The sequence below is a fragment of the Exophiala viscosa genome, assembly GCF_022695815.1.
Source record: "Exophiala viscosa unplaced genomic scaffold EDD37scaffold_12, whole genome shotgun sequence".
NCBI lineage: Eukaryota > Fungi > Ascomycota > Eurotiomycetes > Chaetothyriales > Herpotrichiellaceae > Exophiala > Exophiala viscosa.
In genome coordinates, this window is record NW_026944364.1 from 638376 (window position 1) to 653780 (window position 15405).

General features: G+C 51.4%; 4 protein-coding genes across 4 annotated transcripts; 3 read left to right on the plus strand and 1 right to left on the minus strand.

Moving 5' to 3' along the window:
* Window positions 1–1033: 1033 nt before the first annotated feature.
* Window positions 1034–2913, minus strand: EDD37DRAFT_697722 (uncharacterized protein). Its single transcript, XM_062820162.1, has 2 exons — window positions 2374–2913; window positions 1034–2318 (listed from the first exon to the last, which is right to left on the minus strand). Exons 1-2 carry the CDS (start codon window positions 2598–2600, stop codon window positions 1109–1111), a joined length of 1437 nt encoding a protein of 478 aa, XP_062666599.1. The 5' UTR covers window positions 2601–2913; the 3' UTR covers window positions 1034–1108.
* A 347-nt stretch (window positions 2914–3260) lies between these two features.
* Window positions 3261–4942, plus strand: EDD37DRAFT_569263 (uncharacterized protein; the record flags this gene model as incomplete). The annotated part of the gene is made up of 2 exons (XM_062814216.1): window positions 3261–3637; window positions 3688–4942. 2 exons carry the CDS (start codon window positions 3261–3263, stop codon window positions 4940–4942), a joined length of 1632 nt encoding a protein of 543 aa, XP_062666600.1.
* A 470-nt stretch (window positions 4943–5412) lies between these two features.
* Window positions 5413–7164, plus strand: EDD37DRAFT_569373 (uncharacterized protein; the record flags this gene model as incomplete). The annotated part of the gene is made up of 6 exons (XM_062814220.1): window positions 5413–5570; window positions 5669–5745; window positions 5802–5841; window positions 5900–5969; window positions 6024–6083; window positions 6163–7164. The coding sequence occupies 6 exons, from the start codon at window positions 5413–5415 to the stop codon at window positions 7162–7164; spliced, it is 1407 nt and encodes a 468-aa protein (XP_062666601.1).
* Window positions 7165–12682: 5518 nt separating this feature from the next.
* On the plus strand, window positions 12683–14380 carry EDD37DRAFT_569440 (fungal-specific transcription factor domain-containing protein; the record flags this gene model as incomplete). The annotated part of the gene is made up of 1 exon (XM_062814224.1): window positions 12683–14380. One exon carries the CDS (start codon window positions 12683–12685, stop codon window positions 14378–14380), a length of 1698 nt encoding a protein of 565 aa, XP_062666602.1.
* Window positions 14381–15405: the final 1025 nt, after the last annotated feature.

Genomic DNA, 15405 nt, shown 5'->3' on the forward strand with positions numbered 1-15405 from the left:
ACGACCACACGACTGGACGTAAAGGTGATGGGAGTATCGTGAGAGTCAATGAAGAAGTATAAGAGATTTAGGAATTGTCGAAAGTGAAATGAGCAGGCAAAAGCAGGGAAATGGAGGAATAGGATGGATTTGTTGCGGTGTGAGTTGATGATGACCTAAGGTTGCAGGTGCAGGCGACAGGTAATGTAGGTAGAAAGAGTAAAAGAGTAAAAGAGTCAAGAACACTCAATGATGATTGAATAACTGCAGGCGGCGACTGTCAACAGTGGATGAAAGAGAAAGAGATTAGCAGAATGGTCAGGTGGCCACGAGGACAACGACCCAGAGTATCAAGAATGGGTGCAGGCGGTGAGGTGAAATCTGCATCAAAGTCTTATCTCTGTGTTGATCACAGTCAGATTTTTCCTCCAGTCGTGGCAGCTGAAATTACTTCGAAAAGTCTCTGAAAGAAAGAAGAAGAGTCGAGACCAACTCATGGGCGCGATATCTCTATTCGGATATCGCACCGCAAAAGAGAAGAAAAATGTCGGAGTCCGTGCTTGTTTCTTTTTGTTCTGTGACTTATTTATGGCCACGACGCTGATGATGATATTGAATACTGTTGTGTCACCTGCCTCGACGCCGCCACCCTTCCTTCTTTGTGTCAACGTCAATCCATACGCCAATACGGGAAGGGAGGCCAATATCAACTAATCGAGTCGCTCGTCTGTGCAACACTCCCACGTCGTGTCAGGCTGCCCAATCACAGCCTCAATCTTATCCAATATACTCCAGTGATTCACGGTCGGTAAGCCGCTTCGGGTTGCGCCATCCGTGTCCGTTATGCAGGCACAAACCTAACCCCCATTCGATGCCATCCCCCTCCCTCCCTGATATGCCGGCCAACCGAGGATCTGGAGATCTCAACTGGATAGATCAGGAACCGAGGGTTCGACACAACCTACACACGGAACAAGTCTATGCTAAGCTTTGTATATGGTACTTTGGTACCTATGCGGTCATTCGATACAGTTTCATCCAGGATGTAAATGGTTTCTGATTTTCCCTGTACACTTCCATTTTCCAACCTATATCCCTCTAATTTTCGCTCCAGTCCGGGCACTACGCCTCATAACATCATCATGATGGGAGATGCTCGATCCTTTTCGTCTAAACACAGTCGATTGCACCACGCGCACCAGCTGCGAATCGTCCCTTGCGCTTCTCGCTCGAGATACTTTCCGCTTTCTCTCTCATCAGCATATTCCCAGCAAGTTCCCCCAACCTTAACACGCTTCTTAACCTTCTTCTTCACCACTCCGCCTATGCCTTCAATCTCCTGCTGCAGATAGCCAGGCTTGTTGTTGACGTAGTCAGGCGCGCCTGCTCGACTCAAATTGTGGCCATCATGTTCGCGGTCCTCTGTTGTTCCCTCGGAACAGTCGATCTCGACCCAACATACAGCTTTGCCGCCCTTGTCCAAGCAAGCTTCTCCCCTTCCACATTTTTGCCCTTGATTTCCCTCTCCCAGGCCGGTCCCAAGACCACCGCCTATATGGGTCGAATATCGTGATCGCCAAGTCCACACTCGTTGGTAGGTAGTGTCGGCTGAAGTGAGATTCTGGCCACAAGGCACGCACAGGAAAACACCACGAGACTCACAGGTGCATGGTGAACGAAGAAAAGCTATTGAAGTGGATGTATGCTGATCTTCCTGTTCATCAACTTGCATCTCAAGGGTGTCAGTCCCGCTCGAAGTCGACGAACCAGAAAATGAGCGTGCAGACTTGACCGAACTCGCGCTTGACCTGGCTCCTCCATCGACAACGTCAATCTTGAGTGCAATTGGCTGTAAATGCGCTTCTATGGGTGCTTCCAAGCAGGTTCTGCACAGTCGTCGATGGCGACCTTTCAGCTTCGAATTGCTGGGTGGCTTAATCGTGCAATTGCGACAGATAATCGTGCCGCAATTCCGACAAGGAGCCACTAAATCACGAGCACAAGGGCTTATCTTGCTTGTAACTCCCATCGATGTATAAAGTCCTTCGGGTTGAGATTGCCGCCCGGCATCACGGGCGCCACCAGCCGGGAGATGCTGAGGAACATACGCGGGGCCTGTAGGTAGGAAAGCATCGTATAAAGAGTATTCGATCTGCGTTGCTTCTGCTTGTTCCGGGAGTGCTGCTGTCAGCATGGGAATCTCGTCGTGGACGCATCGGAGAGAATGAGCCTTGAGCTGCTGCGCATACTGCGTCAAGCTCGTATGCACACTTTTGCAGGTGGATGCAAGTGCATGTAGGTCGTTGATATCGAGCGAGGAGGACAAGGACCAGGCAATTCTAGGATGGTACATCAGTGAAACGACTCGGAAAATTCACCATTGTCAAGTCGTACGGATAGCACGTCAAAGCAGCCGCGAGTTTGTTCGGCGGACTCATAACATCGACTAGGATGTTATCTGCCGGGCTATTCCCATGCAGCGCATCATTTCCTCCTTCTTCTAGGTGTTTCAGCTGGTCTCGTTGAACGGACTGGCGGACAACGTGTCGCGTTGATGCCGGGTCGAGGGGCGATTGACTGTGGGCGCAGTCATCATCGTCGAGGTCGATAAACACCGCCATATCGAGGCCATTGGTAAGTACTCGCGCGTGATCCCAAAAAGTACGGAACTGTGTAAGGGCTATACAAGCCGGCACTGCATTTCGAAGTCGAAGACAGGAAGAGTGGACAAATGCAATCTGACTTCAAGGAGACCGGAACAAGTACAAGCGGGGGTCAGGTGAATCGTCGTCATGAGGAGATGGTCGCGGAACAGCCACGCGATACTGCCGTCCAGATCGCGCCTTTTCCAGCGCTATGGGCATCAACCTAGCGCCTATTCTGGACTTTGTTTTAGGCAACAAAAGATCCCCGCAGCATCTGATCGCCCAAAGCCGCATATGACAGGTACCAAGAAAGAAAGGTTTTGGAAAAGATCACGATGCGTAAAAAAGCAACGCCCAAAATGGTCTGTTCGGGAGATCAAGTGCAAAGTCTCTACTCGAGTTGCCTCTGCAATAAGACTCGCAGACATGTGAATTGATTCACAACCGAGGTGCGGAGGAATAGTAAGCTGATGGACGGCTGAGAAATCTCCCCTTCACAGGGTAAGCTAAACACGAGCAAGTGCTCTCCACAGCCCAGGCTCTCTCATCTTCAAAAGCCGGGGTCGTCCTCGAATGCAAGCATAGAGTCTCCCTCCTTCATCCGTGCTTTCAACGACTACTGGCACCGCAGACAAGATGGCTTCGATCAAACTGCCAGAATTCTCGAATACCCCCGTCGACCAGATCCCGGACATTGTCTCGCGTGTCCGAAAGACCTTCCATTCCCAGAAAACCCGCCCTGCAGAGTTCCGTCTTAAACAACTGCGCAAGCTGTATTGGACGATCGTTGACTTTGAGAAAGAGCTAATGGAAGCATGCCGGCGAGATCTGGGCAAAGGCTTCTTCGAGGCCCTAGCCACGGAAATCAACTGGGTACAGAATGACATTATTTTCATGACCAAGAACCTGGAGAAATGGATGAAAGATGAAAAGCCTGCAGATATACCCTTGAGTAATTGGTTCATGAGTCCCAAGATTCGCAAAGATCCCCTGGGAGTGGTCCTCGTCATCGGGTATGCTTGTTGCCTCATTTGCCGCATGCCGCTGCTAACCATGTATTAAGTGCTTTCAACTTTCCAATTCAACTCACATTGGGTCCCGTAATCGGTGCGATCTCAGCAGGAAATACCGTGGTGCTGAAGCCTTCCGAGAACACCCCAAACTGCGCCGCGGTCATGCAAAAGATTGTGGAGGAGGCTCTGGATCCTGACTGCTTCGTCTGCGTGCAGGGTGGTATCCCGGAAACATCAGCCTTACTCGAACAAAAATGGGACAAGATCTTCTTTACTGGCTCTGCGCGAACAGCTAAAATTGTAGCACAAGCAGCTGCGAAAAGTCTTACTCCCTATGCATTGGAGCTGGGTGGAAAGAATCCGGCCATTGTCACGAAGAAAGCAGACATGCGCTTAGCAGCCCGGCGGTTGCTATGGGCCAAAACGCTGAATGCTGGCCAGGTCTGCATCAGCCAAAACTTCATTCTGGTCGACAAAGATGTAGCCCAGTCGCTTATTGAAGAGTTGAAGACAGCCATAAAGGAGTTCTTCCCAAAAGGCGCGAAGAATAGTGAGGACTACTCTAGGATTGTCAACATCCAAGCATTCAACCGCATCAAGAAAATGCTGGACAATACATCAGGCAGAATCGTTGCCGGTGGCACAATGGACGCTGAAGATCTCTTCATCGAGCCTACCGTGATCGAAGTTACAGACCCCAAAGACTCACTGTTGGTCGAGGAGTCATTTGGCCCTCTCATCCCTGTCTTGCCAGTTGACAATCTAGATCAGGCCATCAGTATTGCCAATGAAGTGCACGAAACCCCACTGGGAGTCTATGCCTTCGGATCCAAGGATGAGACTGATAAAGTTCTTGCAGGAACTCGTTCAGGTGGGGCCAGTATCAACGATGGTTTTTTCCACGGCACCATACCGACCCTGGCTTTCGGCGGCGTGGGCGATTCAGGGACAGGCGCATATCGCGGCAAAGCTTCATTTGATTGCTTCACTCATCAACGATCGATCACGACGACACCGTCTTGGATGGAGAGCATGCTGGCAATGAGATATCCCCCTTTCGCCGGCACCGACAAGCTCAAGCAGTACAACAAAATGGCACTTCTGAAACCAGATTTCGACCGGCAGGGCAATAAGAAAGTCAGTTCACTCTGGTGGCTGCTAACCCTGGGTTCAGGCAGTGCTTCAAAAGGTGCGTTAAGAGCGGCGCTGTTAGCTGGAGCCGTCCTGGCGTTGAGAATGCTGATGGCAGGCAGAGCACTGAGAAACAGTAACGGAGAATGGCTGATTATTCAGATCAACTCCTAGTAGCGAATTGCATAATTCATAGCAAGCTACTAAGCAAACATTTGATAACATAGCATGACGATCGTAGAAGTTCTTCTCGCAAAAGCATGCCTATATCAGGACGCGACGCCACGATTGATAAGGACGGCTTCTATTGCCCCAATTGTCAGCCACACCTCCCAGACTTTTGTGCACGTCATCGCTGGTTGCTCGAACCAGTAGGTAAAAGCATCCCGCATTTTGAGATACCACGATCACCATCTACTGCCTGTGGTTGGACACTTCTTGCACCTGCAGTGCTGAGTATCTTGATTATTTTCCTGGACACGTCCCGGAATCCCCTATCCTCGAGCCTCGACCTGAAACTCAAGACCTCTCCATTCTTATTCCCGCTATCTGACTGCCTGACGAAAGAGATAGCCTCTCTTCGCCCTCGCCGCAACCACCTGCGCAAGTGCGCCGTCACCCCGACCCAGATAGCACCAAGAGTCATGACATCGACCTCGAATACTCCCTTTGTTACGCCTGCAACTTCTACTGCCAACACCAGGCCCCCTAGTCCCAGCCAGCCTCCTCCCACTGTCGCTGCGGACAATCAGTTGCAGGATGATTCGTCGAAACTACGAACGTTTCTGAGCTTGTTAAGAAAGTACGTCACATATACAACTGGATCAGGGCACATTCTGAGAAGGAGTTGGCTGTATACACTTGGGAGGGACGCTGTGCTGACTTGCGAGCGATTTGCAGGTTTATCGGTGTCACAGATATTGCAAATGTCCGCTTTTCTCTTCCTTCTCAATTAATAGAGCCTATCCCCAACCTAGGTATGTCCCATGCTGGCCATCGTGGACCGGTTGAACCGAGCTCACACGCAGTTCAGAATACTGGCATTACCTCGACAGGCCTGAGACATTTGCAAGGTAAGTTGACCTTGTGTAAAGCCTTATCACGGGCAGGCCAGACTGACACGCTAATCAGCATCGGGACATCGGATGACGAAGTTGGTCGTATGCTAGAGGTGCTAAGGTTCTGGTTCACGAAAGATCTGGTTCGTCCGAACGAAGCGTCTCTGAGCGAACATGAGTACTGAGACGGTGTGCAGAAATACATCAAGGGCAAGCCTTGCAAACCATACAACTCCATCCTTGGAGAATTCTTCAGGGTTCGTTCCAACCCGTCATGCCTTCGCTAGGTCAAAAGGCCGAGCAAGACAAAGAGCTAACACATCTCTTCCAATCTAGTGTAACTGGGATGTCAGTCAACCAGCTCCATCAATAACGCGACCATCCCAAGCACCTCCACAACCTGCCTTAGATCCTTCGCAACCTAATGGCCAGAAACCCGTCCGAATATCCTTTCTGTGCGAACAAACTTCACACCACCCACCCGTCTCAGCCTACTGGTATGCGTGCCCCGAAACAGGAGTCTACGCTCGAGGCTACGACCAACTTTCTGCAAAATTCACAGGAACGTCTGTGCGGGTAACGCCGGGCAATTTCAACCGGGGCATCTTTATTAACATCGGCAAGAGAGGCAATGAAGAATACCAGCTTGTTCATCCTGTAGCTGCGCTTGGAGGCATACTCCGCGGATCCTTATACATTTCTGTGGCAGATACTTGCTCGATAACTTGCCCGAAGACAAGGCTGAAATGCATGCTAACGTATGTCGAAGAAAGCTGGTTTGGAAAATCACAGAACAGGGTTCATGGAGTAGTGTACCGTTATGACCCCAACGACGACAAGTACACGCGGGTCAAGGATGTGCCAGATAAAGACGTGTTGGTGAAGCTGGAGGGATGCTGGCAGGAGCAGATCACATACACGATTCCCAACAGTGCCGCCGTCAAAGAGAGACAGAATCTCCAACCCACATCCGAAAAGCAGCTCCTCATCGACCTGCAGCCACTTATGCCGGTACCCAAGACCGCCCCGCCTCCCGAGCAGCAGCTGCCAAATGAGTCGCGCCTGTTTTGGCAGGACGTTACTACCGCAATCCTTGCGAAGAGGTTCAACGACGCCACCCGGATCAAGCAGGACTTGGAGCAAGTGCAACGGGACAAGGCGGCCAAGAGGGTACAAATGAACGCAGAATTCAAGCCGAAATTTTTTACTGCCGTCACCGAACCAGATGGAAGGCCCAACCTGACCCCTTACGGTAAAGACACACTTCAGCGTCTGAGCAACAATGCATATCAGATCGAGCTTGTACCAGAGCCCGGCATCGATGTGCCATTGAAATGACTGCCTGTCTTGCATGCAAACCTGAAGGGGAGTTCGAGTCTGCCTCAGGTCGATTCCCGCGCTTGAGATTTCTGCCATGGTGCGGCCGCGGCCGGAGATATGGTGGCCAGGGCCTGATGCGTAGGGCATTGGTACAGGTATGGGCCTCTGTCTTTCTGCACGTACAAAGCCGCCAAAGGGCGGCGACGGCTCAGAGTTCATGTCCATTTACACGGCGAATATGAGGACGAGAGACGGCGTTCAGATGATAGACAGAATACCTTGCAAACTGTCATAGCATGATTGGGTTTCGACTCTGGCGTTGTCGTCACGAGAGCGATATTGTGATGAAATATTACTTTTGCCAATGCGACACTCCTCAAGAGACGAGAATTACCTACCCGAGCAAAGAAAGGGTCAAGTTCTCTTCGAGCCTGATGCAGCAGAATTTGGAACTGCCGAACTGATTCGAAATACCTCATGCCCCATTTCGCTTATATAATACTCCTTTGCGGGTCAGAAGGATTGTTGATGCTCGCCTCGAGAACAACATGTCAACATGTGGTGATGACTTGTGGAAGAAGAATGTCCCATGCTGCAGTCCATCATGCACCTCCGAATCCTTCCCAGAAGCCCTTGACACCACTAACTCATCAGCATTCCTCACGTTCTAGAACTGCCGATGACGCTGCTCGACCCATAGGTGCTGACACAATACTTCTGTGGTTGAAGCGCCGTGTATATCTGCGCATTAGTTCTTGACGCGCCATTTTCTGTCAACTTGCTCTCGCTCAGCAGACTTCACGTGCGTCGGAAATCGTACGGGTTAGGTAGTCCCTGTGGTCCCACCTTCATGACCGGTGAGTTTCAGGAAGCGAGGCGATCATTCCGAATTGGGTAGCAGGGCATACGGTGTAATTGGACGGGGAGGGGACACTGGAAATGATCCCCTCGAAAGCTGCCATGGCTGGCCCACGTGCCGACACGCGATGAAAGGGAGATGTTTTGTTTATGGAGACCGCCTCGTATGTTGACGGCCCGCATCCGGTAGGATTTCGCCCTTGTTGTTTTCGCTGAAACAGTCGCTAAGGCTTAATGGAATTATGAGCGGCCGGGTGCGCTTTCGAAAGACGAAACACCTCCCTACACCTTCGAGGCGAGCGCCATGTGGGTGGGCATCATTTTTGGGGGGGTATTGATTGGCATTGTTACGCGTGATGGGCCTGGAGGGAATTGGAAGTTACAAGGGAAGGATGATTACCGTTTGTGGACGTTTTCCGGCCACTCCGTGTGCTTACTTACCAGGTGGACACTCTGGGTGACTAGCCTCGAAGTTGGCAATGCATGGGTATACCGTAGTGAAAGGAAAACTTCGAAAGTGTGTTGACGGGATTGAAATTGATTGCACCTGGGATGGATGCAGAGATGATCCTTCGAGAGATGCAGGGGACAGGAGCTCTTGGTGGCATTTGGGAAGGATTGGCTGGGAACAAAAGTTGCCAGACTTACAGGAGTGAATAGCTTGGGTCTTTTTGCATGGTCTTTCGTATCGAGGCGGTAGGTCTATCGCCGGAGTGCTATACCACAGTCTCCGTACGAGTAGTACGCTGGAGAATCCTCCTTAGGCATGTGCAGTCTGCTAAAGGCGGGCCGAAACACCCTCGGGGAAAAGAAGCCGGTCGGGCTGCGGGAGTAGTATCTTTTGAGACAACGGAAGAAATCAGTTTCTGGGTATGCAGCAGGGCTATCATAGCGACAATAGTCATCTTTTGCAGACTTTGAAGACGGAACACAGCTCGAGAGTGGAATGGTCGTGCATATAGGCGTGTAGGGCTGGGACGGGGTCGGAGATCTAGCGGGAAGAGGAATTGTCCGTCACTCAGTCTGCGCATGCATCGATCGCTCTGCCGGCGCCGGAGGCAAGCAGTTTCAGGACATGAAGCATGTCTATCTTAGCCGGCGGTCGTCATTATGAAGACGGCAGACTGCTTGAGAGCGGAATGATGGTTGCACAAGGTAAGGCTGAAGGGCTGAGACGGGTCGGAGATGTAGCGGTAAGAGGAACTGTCCGTCACTCATTGTGCTGCAGCTGCATGCATCGCGTATATCAGGTTCGGAACAGCCGCTTCGAGGTTGTTATCCGATCGTTTGACGCATGAGTAACCGACACGGCTCAGAGCGAAATGCAGGTCCTTATTAACAAGCTTATCGCGGGGAATATCATGTTTGAGGCATCATGCCCGTCTTGCAAGATCGCCATGTTTGGGGTGTCAAAGGTGAATGCCTCATAGTGGTTAGCTCAGCCGAAGATCGAAGAACAGCTCTCGCCTGGCTGCTTGTGATACTGTAATCCCCGTAGAGATCGTCAGCCTCAAGAAATCGTAGGCTATCTTTTTGTGGCGCGTACTATGTAGTATTGCGAAAGTACTCGTATGAATAGCACGGCAATATGTGATAAGCAAACCAGCCGCAGTCTTGTATGACATGCCACGAATGAAGCAGGATCAGGCTGACGAGATGATCTACGTTTCGACAAGGCAGGATCGATGAGCATGCATTATTGGGTCATCAAGAACGACCATCAGCGCGCCGTTGGTGCCAGTGATAGTCACTTGCTTACCGCGTGTGCACAACGGTTCATTTTGGCGTCCCCGTATGATATCGTCATGTTTAGTATGGTTCGTCTATGTGAGCAGTGATTTGTGATTCCAGACATTGCAGCTTCCAATCGCAGTTGATACTCTTTTGGTCATGGTTTGACGCAGCAAGTTGTTGATCGAAAACACTTACGAAGCTTTCGTCGGTGTCATGCCCAAGAGTGTTTGTAAAGCCCGAGTCTTGAGACCGGAGCCGACAGGTCCAGAGAACACCCGAGCATCCGGGGAAGGCGTTCGATACAGTGACCGTTGACCGACGCCGAGCTAGAGCTACGAGACGATGGCGCGATCAAATCGCTGTCGCGAACTGTCGGTCATGATGAGAATATGTCGATCGATGGGCACACTGCACAGGATGTTAGTTGTTCGACAACGAGATTTAGTTCTCAGGTAAGGCAGACTCTTGGTTTCTAAGAAGAAGCTTTGGAGTTTAGACGGCAGCCGGGGGGCTTGGCTGCCGGTAGTTTAGGGCCCGTGGTTGGCTGCTAGGGTTTCAAGCTTAACCAAGTCTAGTTTAACCGCAGTTCTCCAAATAGCAGCATCTCCCAGGATCCATCAGGGCCATGAAGCCAGTGCCACAAGGATTACTTCACAATTCTCTTTGCTATAGGTCTGCTATTCAAAGCCAATGTCATTCCACCCAATCGACGCCGACCCCATGGAAGGCCTCAGGTACCACACATACACCATCGACACCCACTTCCATCTCATTTCTCACGCACTTCACTGGCCACCCTAGCAACATCTGACGACCCATCTCACGAGATTTTGTTGCTAGCTTTAGTGTCAACGACGATCCCGGGGAATTCAGTATCTGACTGGCTTGTTTCCCTGGTCTCATGTATCATAGTGGCCGACCTGCCGTCATTCCATCGATCCACCTCTCTTCGCAAGCTTCGCACCCATCAGCAATTTGGTAGCGACATTTCCTTTGTTTGGTTGATTTTGCGACGCAACAACCCTCGCTACTGGTCCTGCAAAAGTTCCCAGAAGGTGATGGCGCATGGGAACCCCTCATGGGGCCTGCTTCCCCTTTGAGTTCCCGCACATTCGCTACGGTGGAAGGCTTGTCATGTCTGTCCGTACGAGGCACGTACGAGTCGATCCAATCACCAGCAAGCTGTACCTTAGATCGAACCGTCAGTCTGGTATTTTAAGGTAAGCGGACCCAAAAGCCTCATGTTTCTTTACACAGCCGCTCCATTCTGATTGGTGCGAAGGGGGCCTATACCTCCAACACTCCATAAGGTGTTTGTGCATACTTCTTACACCCACCCTTTAGGCTCACTAATTTCACCCTGGCTCCTGCATCTCATTCACTACCTAGTACGTGGGAACTGCCACTCTGCTTTAAGTGCCAGAGACGACAAGAATAACTCTGGTCGTGGTACACTTGGCCGCGCCCCGCCACGTGCCTTTTTCCGGTCTACCTTCATTCACCTGCCAGGAGCCTACTCAGCCCTGCCCAATAGGTTCCGGAAGACCTCTAGTCTTTTCCCTTCCACCACTACAGCGTCATTTCCTTCATCACACCAACTCTCCTCACCACCCATGCCCTACGTCTCCATTTGCTCAAACAAGCTTAATCTTTTCTCCCATGAGGTGAGGCTCAGTAGGGGGCGGAGACTTTCCAACCATTTCACCGACTCCACCGTGAAACGTTTGGCGCAGACCCTCTGGCCTCTTCGTATACTCTATATCTTCTATACCATACCCGCGATTCCATCATGGCCCCAAAGAAACGCTCCCTGACCCCAAGACACTCTGCCATCACCGAGCCAACTTCGCCGCTCCTTTCTCAACAGTTAACAAACACATTCCTTTCTGATCCTTCGACCCAGGATCCTCGTCACCGTGCAACGGACAGTCCCCGTGCCATTCCTTCAGCTCAGCAACATCTCGTCGCGGCAAGTCGATCGTTTAGAGTGCCAGACTCGCCGCACTCACCCGTCGACGCTCCAGATTCTCGTTGCGAAAGCACTTCCACCATGAGGACCTCGTCGATTTCGATGGAGGGAAATGCTTCTTGTACGCCCACTGGTCGCGTCAGTAAGGCGAAGAAGGGCAAGAGAATCCATGCTTGTGAATTCCCCGGTTGTGGAAAGGTAGGTTCATCAAAGCACCGCGGCTCCTACCGCTGGCCCACATGTCAAATCCTGCGTGAACGCCTAGCTAACGTCGAGACAGGTCTTCACCAGAGCAGAACATAGAAGGTCAGTCCGAGATTGGATCATCCATGGCATGGTTCCTAACGATATACAGGCGGCATGAACTCAACCACAATCCCGAAGCACTGTTTCCTTGCACGCGGCCGGGGTGTCGAAAAGCATTCCACCGCATTGATTTACTTCAGCGGCATCAGGAGAGACAGTACGTCCTCACGATCTTTGTTGGAGGAAGAGTCTTACCATCATCGTAGTGACCTCGAGAGCGCGGACGTCCCTTCTGGACATATGAACCAGACTTCTCACATGTCAGTCACGTCAGAACCTCCTTCAGTCATGCCAGCCGCAGTCATGAGTAGCCCACAGACTGACAGAGGCGCTCCAAGATCCTCCGCCGGTGCACTATCCATCGGCTCTCTTGTCCATCCTCAAACAGACTACCGGTACAACATGGGAACGTCAGCATTCAACGGCTTTTCACGCCAACCTATGCATTTTGTCCCTGGCTTCACTTCTGACGATTCCATGTTCTATACCCCCGAGAGCAGCCAATCTCCTGTTTCAGAGTACTATGGCCGTTACGCCCATCGTCAAAGCATTTCTTCCTCTTCTTCTGTTGCTGCATTTGAACCCAGCGGAGCGTCTCCTTTGATCGGTGGAAACATACCTGGCCATTGGGCGCCTTCTTCGGCTCCTCCAAGCATCCTCCCATCGAACATGCTCGATGAAGGTTCTTATCTTCCTGTATGCCCCCCTGTTTCTTGGATTGGTGCGTATACTGAAGCTGATCAGTCTCCTGCAGACTCTTCCGTACCAATACCCCTCTCCGACCTGGATGGATACGAGTGGTCTGTCATACGAAGAGAACTATCAAATACCTCTGGAATATTGTCAGGGGATGCCGCAACAGGCGTATCAGACACTATAAGATGGGATTGTCTCGACCACTACTGGCAATACTTCCATCCTCACTTCCCGATCGTTCACCGCCCGAGCTTTCTACCCACGAAGCCGAGCCCACTGCTTGCAAGTGCGATGGCAGCCATCGGATCGCAATATGACAGTCGTCCGGATGCAAAGCAATACTCTTTGACACTCTTGGAGGTTGCGACGAAACTTCTGCGACGACGAGATAGCATCACCAGCCGATCCAGATTGGCTGATCTGCAGACTGTTTTTCTGCTCGAAATCCTAGCCAAGTTCTGTTCCAGACGAGCCGAAGTCGAAATGTCGGCACGATTTCGTTCACTGTTTGCCAGTCTAGACCAGGCGCGTCGAACGTTGGCAACCGATCCTTTGGCGGTATTCCGAACTCTGCGCAAAGAGAGGACACCAGAAGATGTTGCAAGAGCACACAAGTTCTGGCTTGATCATGAAACGCGGAGACGCATCCTACAAGCATCTCATGTGCTGGATCACCAGCAAGTGACTTTTTTTGCACAGGCGCCCACCATTGTCCAGCACGAGCGGCCAAGGCGAGGTGGTGCTCCCAGTCTACGATGTTCCATTCCCCTGCCTTGTTCAGAAGAGCTTTGGGAAACAAGTCCAGTAGAGGCATGGTCTGAAAAGGCGTCGAACACGCAGGCGCCAAAATTACGAAGTCCTCAGCAGCAGCAGACACCCAAAACACCCACGGACTACTTTCAGGCCCAGGTCAGCTTGGTTTCCAATCCGGATCTGCCAATTGATCAGGTACTGCCACAAGAACTTCAGGCGGGAAAGACTGGTGCGTGTCTGAGCTTCAACTGCCATGTCATGGAAATGGCTCGAAACACACCGGTCAGGCAATTGCTCGTTGTGAGTGGCGAGTCTTGGGTCCTGGGAAAGAAGCTCGAAAATGAAGCCGAATTCCAGGAGGCGAAACGCACCCTGAGGGCCTGGGTGGATGCGAACCACGAAAGCAGGACCGCAGTCTGGCACGCTACGCAAGTGCTTCGGAGTCGAATCAATTCCACCTTGTCGGACTATACGAACACTGAACTGTCCATTTCTTTTCACGACACGCATATGCTCCATGAGCCCTGGGCATTGTACCTCGCCGCCCTTGTTTGTTGGGCTTACGGCTTTTCTGCGTCGACGATGGCTGAGAACAGCGGACAAGGCTCCGGTGCCGCCTCGGTCATCAGCGAGCCTCAATCAATCCTATCGCGAGCTTCGAGCATGTCTTCGGCGCATCCGGCATTGCTTGATGCTCATGAGGCGGCGTATTCGACGCGGGAATATTTGGCCGCCACAAATGTTGGAACAGCGGAGAATATATCACGCATTGATTTCCAGGTGTTGGGACGCACACATGGCCTTCTCGAGGTCATCCGCCTGTACAAAATTGGGGCCTTGCTCGGCGGGCTCATGAACGAGGCGGAGCGAGTCTTGTATCGGCTTGTGGAAGGAAGAAGCCGGTTGTCGCATTTTTGAGCGCTTTCCTTGTTCTATCTGTGCAAGAATATAATTGGAAGTGGGGATCGGAGGACATTGTCACGACTATGGTTAACGAAGATATGTTACGAACGACACGATTTGTTTTTTGGGCTGGTTGATACCACGGGGTGCTTTTTGGCGCGAAACGGAACAGACTTCATCTTTTTGGCGTTCGGATGGACGATCGGAAAATGGATTGCAATTGCTTTCAGAACGGACACGAGAAATCAAGGAACAACTCGGGGTTTCCAGCATGGCGTTATGACGAGACTAGATTGTGAAAAGACCATTGACTTTCAGTCCACTACACTCAGCTGTACATTTTCTTGCCGTTGCTTCAAAATGTTCACCGACTCTCATCTTCCACCTCTCCACCGCTAAAATCATGGCGCGGCATGGCCCGTCTGCAAGGGCCAGGTTCGAACTCAATTGGACTCGGCAGTTGAGCGAATCGCACTGTGAAAGCCCATTACTAAATTTGGTTTGGGGTCTAAAGGGGCAGCCGCTGGTCATAGGAGAACTGAGCCTCGTCTCAGCCACGAACGTTTGTGTTTCCCACCACACACTGATATGGGAGTTTCGAGAATGTCAGGCGGTGCTTACGTCTGTAGATGTGTATGCATGTATGTCTTGGATATACTGCTATATATGAGTGCAGCAAGAGGGAGTATCTGGTCATAGGGCTTGGGGTCGTATCTTCGACAACTTCTACTGGCTGTGGAGCCGCTGGGACGCTCACTGGTGCAAGGCCATTGTGCGAATGGCCACATGGTCTTCTAGCGAGTCGCGACAGAAGACGACAAGATGAGGTCACTAATGGAGATACATTGGAGAGAGAGGAAAGGATGGGCATTGTACGAGAAATCGATCTAGTACTCGTACGCAACTACCGACCTATCGAGGTTGACGCGATCAAGTGGAAGCCGCCTCGAAAGTACTGTTTTGAGTGCTCGTTCATGCAAGTGCGGAAGAACTGCGTCCTGGCTTTTTCTAAGGGTCAAGCTTTGATTGAATGAGCACGG

Excerpts from the sequence above, each read along its gene's own strand:
- EDD37DRAFT_697722 (XM_062820162.1), bottom strand. The coding sequence starts at position 2,600 with ATGGCGGTGTTTATCGACCTCGACGATGATGACTGCGCCCACAGTCAA. Across the intron at positions 2,319-2,373 it reads GCTGCTTTGACGTGCTATCC|AATTGCCTGGTCCTTGTCCT; the intron begins GTACGACTTGAC and ends GTACCATCCTAG.